This window comes from Dendrobates tinctorius, unplaced genomic scaffold (assembly GCF_039654945.1).
Source record: "Dendrobates tinctorius isolate UK_male_01 unplaced genomic scaffold, ASM3965494v1 ptg000044l, whole genome shotgun sequence".
NCBI classification, from domain to species: domain Eukaryota; kingdom Metazoa; phylum Chordata; class Amphibia; order Anura; family Dendrobatidae; genus Dendrobates; species Dendrobates tinctorius.
Genome location: NW_027361712.1, coordinates 24,842,857 through 24,850,279, shown reverse-complemented (window position 1 = coordinate 24,850,279; position 7,423 = coordinate 24,842,857). Strand labels below are relative to the sequence as shown.

Here is a 7,423-nt window from a genome sequence, read left to right as displayed (position 1 = left end):
CCTTTAAATTTTTCACTCTGTTTCATTGCAGCCATTTGGTAAATTCAAAAAAGTTCATTTTTTTTCTCTTTAATGTACACTCTGCACCCCATCTTGACTAAAAAACCCAGAAATGTAGAAATTTTGGCAAATTTATAAAAAAATTTATTAAAAAAGAAAAACTGAAATGTCACAAGGTCATAAGTATTCAGACCCTTTGCTCAGATACTCATATTTGGGAGTCTTAAGCAAAGGGCTGTCATTTGTACCTAGCTCTGACTAGGACCTCTTCAGACCCATCAAAGATCTCAACCTGTTCCTACGCAAACTAAAATGGAGGAAACATTTAATCAAACAAGATAACTGTCTATGCCTTGATTTGGGAATTACAAACGAAATACTACCCGATGTGAGACTACTAAACAGTATAGATGTAAACTGAAACCAGCTGGGTTTAGGCCTGTAGTGAAAATACGTATATGTATGGCCCGGCAGTAAACTAGCATCTGTCCTTAGGCTGCAGCTCTCACAAAGGTCAAAACATATGTTATCCTGAGAAAAGGCAGTTTTCCTGGTCTCAGACTCCAGGGTACCTTCCTGAGAACTTACATTTCACAACTCTGATGCTTTGAGGGAAGATGCCAAATGGGACCTGTTAATTGCTATTTACTATGAGAAGAAAGGTTACACAAAGAGTGTTTAGAGAAGAAAAATAATGTATTAATTGATCACGTGCTGAGAAGCTGGTATGTGACAAGACCCATTCACAACATTGAAAACGAAAAGCAGCAGAACCCCACCTCCCTCCAGTGATGTCTCAGCTATAGACGTTTTTTGCAGCCTGGTCATAAGAGACCTTAAGAACCTCTCTAGTCAGGCCAACTAATCTAATTGCAATTGCACAATTGCAGTAAATCCGAAATTTAGATATTGAAACAACTAGAATGTGACAACCACATTGTCATGAAGCCCTCTGACAAGGGCAGCAATGTGGTTGTCATGGAAACTTCCTACTATAAACAAATCTGTGAGAATCTTCTAAGCAATCAACAGGGATAATAAAAATTACTATTCAACCCCACAGAAAAATATATCATGGAATTTAAAACCATCATTGATGAAGCCCAGGAAACCAAGATAATAAGTAACACAGAATATGACTATCTGCTGTCAGATTTGTGACAACTTATGATAATGTGGCTTAACAGGTTCGGGAGATCCTTAATAGACATTAGTAGGTCCTACCGATGTATGGTGATCGGAAGCCAACGAATCAACCACAAATCAGTACAGAAAGGGCAGATCCCTCAGTGACAGATTAGTACACAGCCATTATAGAATGTCTCGAACACCGACTTGGCTTGAAAATCACAAGGACTACTACAGATGACACAACTGTGTAGCGTGCCAACATTTTAAGACAGGAACACATTTCAGGAGCAATGCCACAGATAAAGAATGAGATTAGATGTTTTATCAATTGTCGTGCACAGGAGGTAGTCTACAAGGCTAGCTGTGAATGCTGTCTCGAATATGTGGGTAAAGGTACTGTCACACTAAGCGATATCGCTGTGTCTGATACTTACCTACGACCAGCTCCCCCGCTGGCTATCGCTGATCGAGCGAGAACGTTCAGGACCGCTTCTCGTCGTCAGCTTCCTGCGGCGCTTCCTGCTGTGACGACGAGCGACGCGTGGAGCCGGGCGGGAGGACGCAGGATCGCCTGGGGTGACAGGTAAGTAGCGACCCCCGTCCCCAGCGATGTCGCTGGTGAGATCTGCCTGTGTGGCAGCTCACTAGCGACCCACTTAGCGATGTACCAGTAATACTGACCGCGTCATATCGCTGGTCGGGATCGCTGGTACATTGCTAAGTGTGACAGTACCTTAAGACCATATGTGCATACATGACACAGAATAGGTGAACACATGGGTGATATTGAACATCATAAACACACCCCTCACCAGACATATTAATAACCATCATGGGGGAAATACCACACTGCTCAAGTTCATGGAGATTGACCACATACCAAGACTGCAGAGAAAAGGTGACTGGGATAGGCTTATTTTGCAGACTGGAACAAAGTGGATCTTTCATTTAAATACTGTAAGGCTACGTGCACATGCTGCGGAATGGGGTGCGGATTTGGCCGCGCGGATTTTGTAAAATCTGCAGGTCAAAAGACCTGCGGTTTATCTGCGGATTATCCTGCGGTTTCACCATCTCCACAATGGTGGAGATATGAAACCGCTGCGGAATCTGCAGAAAGAATTGACATGTCAATTCTTTCTGCGGTTTCAAAACCGCAGGAAAACCGCGCTGAAAAATCCGCACCGTCTGCACTGCGGTTTGGTATTCCCATAGGGAATAATAGTACTGTACACTGCAGCAAAAACTGCTGCAGACCCGCAGCGGCCAAATCCGCTGCGGAACCGCAGCAGAATCCGCAGCGTGTGCACACACGATAATTGTAACACCTTTTGGTCTGAATGATCAGCTCACCTTCAGTTGTTTCATATAGATTATTTATCCTGCTACCTAACTGAATAATACTTCATGCCTGCCACTATCTATTACACTAACTCCACCCTGCCTAAGGGAATCCTATGTCTTAATATATGAAACACCATATCTTAATAAGTATTGACGGCATTATACACCTGTATATTTGTATTAAACCCCCATTTACCAATTTTAGTTATTAGCCATTCCATTTGATTTCCTGCTGCTAAAATAACCACCTTGTAATAAATAGAAAACGCAAGATTCTAACCCCAATAGATTATCTATATTCATCTAATGAATAATCGACAAGTAGTAGTCGCCTGCAATTAGGCCGGTTTCACATGTCAGTGTCTTCGGTACATGTAGTGACAGTTTACTCACGTACCGGAGAGACTGACACACGTAGACCCATTCTAATGAATGTGTCTATGCACATATCTGCGTGTTTTCATGGACCGTGTGTCCGTGTGCAAAATACGCTGACATGTCCGTTTTTATGCAACAGCACGGATCACACGGACCCATACAAGTCAATAGGTGCGTGTAAACACGTACAGCACACGGATCACATCCGTGTGTGGTCCATGTGCGATCCGTGAGCGTTTTTAAAAGTCACAGAGTTAACATTGAAACAAATTTTTCCAATACATGGACACAGACAGCAGACAGACAGCACACGGATCACACACGGATGGTACACACGGACATACGGATAGCACACGGATGCCACACGAATGTTACAAATTTACACACGGACAGCTCCAGTACCGGAATTATCTGGAAGTGTGAAATCGACCTTACTCAGTAGAGCATTCCAACAGCACTGTGTTCCACTGTGACCCATGGTAAAAAGCTTACCGCAGGTCAATAGGTGTTGGTTGATGAGACTGTGGATAATTATTTTATTTTTGTTGCAGGAGATGTTGGCGTCAGTTGATTGGGCGTTCGGTGAGTATGGCTTAATTTAGATTGAATAAAGGAGTCTGTGTCATTTCAAATATAGGACTTTATTCTGGGTGTATGGTTTTATGAGACGCCCCCATTACTAACCTCGGGGCTTGATGTCATCTGATAATACAAAGGTGACTTCAACCCCCAACCATCACCCCACTTGCCACAGAGCAAGAGCGCCAGATTTGGCGCATCTAATAGATGCGCCTTTTCTGGGGCAGCTGAAAGCTGATGTTTTTAGTCTGGGAGGGGGCCAATATCCATGGCCTCTTCCTAGGCTATTAATATTAGCCCGCAGCTGTCTGCCTAGCCTTTGCTGGTTAGATTTTATAGGGGGACTGACAATTTTTTTCTGGGGTACACCTGTAAAATAGCCAGTAAAGGCTAAGCCGACAGCTGATATTAATAGCCTGGGAACCTTTATGGCTATTGCCTCCTTCCCAGAATATTAACATCAGCTCTCAGCCGTCGGCTTTCCCTCTGCTGGTTATGAAAATTATACAAGAGCCCACGCAATTTTTTTTTCTTTAAATTAAGAGTTGCTGTTTGGTGGTTACAGCCTATGTGGGTTAATTCTGTTAATGCTCCTACACAGGCTTGTGACAATGTGTTTGTGTGTGCTTGGGTTACTTATCGGCTTAGTAATGAGGGTGTCGGCTGACACCTTTTCATTACTAAGCATAGGGCATGGTGTCAATGACAGCTGCTGACATCAAGCTCTAATCCAATTACTTTGATGCTACTGCATCAGAATGAATAAGGTGGTGTTCAACCAAGAAATTACATCACAAAACTTCTTTTTACATCTTTATTTAGCTAAAAAAAAGCCTTCAGTGCTGTACAAAAATGCATGCAAAAGCCGCATACAAAACTGCAGCAAAAATTGCTGCATTTTTGCTGCCAAAAGATGCAAAAACCTTGCAGAAATTTCTGCAAGCAAATACTCAACGTGTGCACATTGCCTTAGGGTTTTCACGTCTTATTTGTAATTAGATGTCTCTATGGTGTTTGGCCATTTGCACTTGTTATGCGGCTTTCTATGTGAAATCTGGTTGTTCCAATTTTGAGGATGCATACTTGTAAACACCCTTTACACACTGACAGGGATATGCTCAACTTACAGGCGAGATACTACGTAGGTCCTTGCTTCACCTTTTGAAATACCTCATTACCTAGTTGCATACCTTTAGTGGGAATTGTCCTGTCTATGATATTTCATACATATTTTTAGTCGGTATGATATCCAACCTAAGTACTATTTTTTGGTGTGCTGACCATATAGGGCTAAATAACTTTGTATTTTGAATTGTGTATTCATTTACATGTTATGTCACTTGACTGAGGGCTGTGGCACTACTGCGGGTCACATTCATGTGATTTCATGACTTTAAAAATGTTTTTTTTTTCCTAGTTTTTTGCAGTACCAAATACAGTATTTGTGCATTTTAGGTGATCCCTGTGTATATGGCATGTCTCTTTTCTCTTCTTTGATTTATGGTCTTTGTTGTTACATGCCTCAGGTTTATCCCTGTTATTTAGTAGTGCCCTCCTTTTGCCGTAAAATTCAGGAATCAAGTGCACCTTTTTGATGAATTTGGCACCAAAAACGGCAACTAATATCACAAGACAAAGAAAGGAAAGTGACCCCACAAATGATGAATCAGGGTCATAGAATGATCCGCAGAGTCTGAAGAGCGGTGACATCACAGAATGGCGCTGGATTCCAGAGAAAATAGCGACAGGTATTAGAGATGAGCAAGCACGCTCGGGTAAGGTGTTATCTGAGCATGCTCCGGTGCTAACCAAGTGACTTCAGCGTGCTCGAATAATATGTCCGAGTCTTCGTGGCTGCATTTCTCACGGCTGTTCTACATGCAGGGGTTGGCTGACAGGAAATCCCTACATGTGTTGCTGCTGACAGCTGTGAGACATGCATCTGCCGGGATTCAGAACATATTATTCCAGCATGCCGAAGTTACTCGGTTAGCACCCGAGCATGCTCAGATAACACCTTATCCCAACACGTTCCCTCATCACTAGTGAATATATGACACATACACTACATGTGTAGTTAGAAACACTTTGTGGGCAGGCTTGTTTAAGAAATTTGAGTGCAAAAGTGATTTGCAGCCCTACATATAAGCATAGTGTCTCCAAAGGTGGAGAATCCCTTTAAGATTCCTGAATATGTGTATTTTCCCACAACCACAAATAGATGAGGTAACATCATGGATGACGGCAGGGGAATGGGTAGTCTACAAAGTCGAATAAAACCCTCCGTTCCCGCCATACAGAAAGCTGCACGTTCACTGCCTCACAGGCACATTTGTTGTGACGGTGTGCAGCTTCCCTCATACTTTTGAGTCATCCCTTTCCCGCCCGCCTTACGTTCTTCTTTCATTCCGCACAGGAATGCGCAGGCTCCCGATCGTGTCGCTTTGCAATTACTGATGACGCGCAGTAGGCTGACGCATGCGCAGTGTTGCTTGCTGAGTCCCGGAGAGGTGTCTATTGTTAGGCACCTGCTGGAAAAGAGCGCCCTTTCCGATCTAGCACCCGGCGGCTATGGCGGTGTCACCGTGACGGTGCAGAAGGCGGGTGACGGATGTAAGGCCGCCATCCCCGGGACGCAGGCGCTGGCCGACAACTTGCTCACTTCCTGGAGGTAATGCTGGGAGCGCACAGTTTCAAATCTGGTGACTTGTCGTCCACATATAACGTCACCTATGGCAGTCCTGTGCTGAGCTCCTCTCCTGCTGCTGCAGGCCACCCCCCTTGGCTGTAAGGATCTCTGTCCTTCTCTTTTCAGGATCTTTGTCACTATACTATAGGAAGGATGAGTGTGATATCTGCGGATGTGAACAGCGCCCTACCGGACAAGATCATGGAACCCGGCATGTCCGTAGCGGATGAAGACAGTACAGAGGCCGTTACAGTCTCCTCCCCCTTGGTGGAAGAGGTACCCATGGAAACCGACCTGGAAGAAATAGTGGAAGTGAGCAGCAGCCGAGAATGCATTAGTGCGTCAGTGATGGAAGCCGCTGCCGACCCGGGCAATCATGGCAGCCACCTGGCAGCGGTAGTGAGTGTGCCCAAGCCAAGTCCTAGCCCTTCAGCCACGGCCATGAAGACTGTCCTGCAGAGTGGCTGCGCACCCCTCTGCCCGGGCAGATGATCCTTAATAAGGCGTCGGAGCTGGTGTCCGGCAGTCGGGTGATAAAACAAGAGAAGGTGTACGTGACAACTCTGGGGAAAGGAAGCAACCCCATCGTCATCATACCGCAGCACTCGATGTCAGGCGCCCAAAAAGCTGCCCAAAACCTGCGCGCCGACTCAAAAGGAGCCCCGCAGCAGATCAAGCTGGTCACCATCGGGGGGCAAGGCCGGGTGTCCACAGTGACGTCCGCCCAGCTCATTAATACCACTGCCAAGACTTCACTGCAGGGCCAGAACATGCAGGTAACGGGTGGCAGGATGGCAGCAACTCATTCCTGGGCTTGGTTTTCCTCTGCAGTTATCTGAGTGGGTTTGTGCCATGAAGTCGCCCCCCGGTCCCACCCACTGCGATATGCTGTGTATGACCATCAGAGCGGAGACCCCACTCTGAGCCGTAACGGGGAAACCCTCTGGCCACCATGTAATGTTGAGTAGAGATGATCTGCCCTCCAGGGGGGATGGAAAGACCCCAGAACTCCATTGTTGTGAGGAGAAATGCACTTTGTGTCATGTACTAGATGGCCAACGTCTCGGGCCGCTCAGTCCTTGATCGCAGCCAGTAGACAATCTGCAGAGTGGCTATCATATTCCCAGTAAGGCCGGGGTCACTTGCGAGACACTCGCTTGAGTCTCTTGCATCAATACCCGGCACTGCCGCCGACACTCAGACCGTAGAAATACATGCAGCCGCACACTCTGGTCCCGAGTGCCGGGTATTGAGACGCAAGGCTTGTATAAGTTTCTTGCAAGTGTGACCCCGGCCTAAGAC

General features: G+C 45.7%; 1 protein-coding gene across 3 annotated transcripts in view; it reads left to right on the top strand.

The window, feature by feature from the left end:
* Window positions 1–5,553: 5,553 nt before the first annotated feature.
* The window catches only part of LOC141089152 (protein lin-54 homolog), a 41,098-nt gene continuing 39,228 nt past the window's right edge, over window positions 5,554–7,423 (top strand). The window contains exons 1-2 of one of the 3 annotated variants that reach the window (XM_073575471.1): window positions 5,554–6,103; window positions 6,248–6,897. In XM_073575471.1, the coding sequence (XP_073431572.1) occupies window positions 6,610–6,897 (288 nt within the window). In that variant the 5' untranslated portion in view covers window positions 5,554–6,103; window positions 6,248–6,609. The remainder of the gene's footprint in view (window positions 6,104–6,247; window positions 6,898–7,423) is intronic. The other 2 variants (XM_073575470.1, XM_073575472.1) reach the window with 2 other exon arrangements.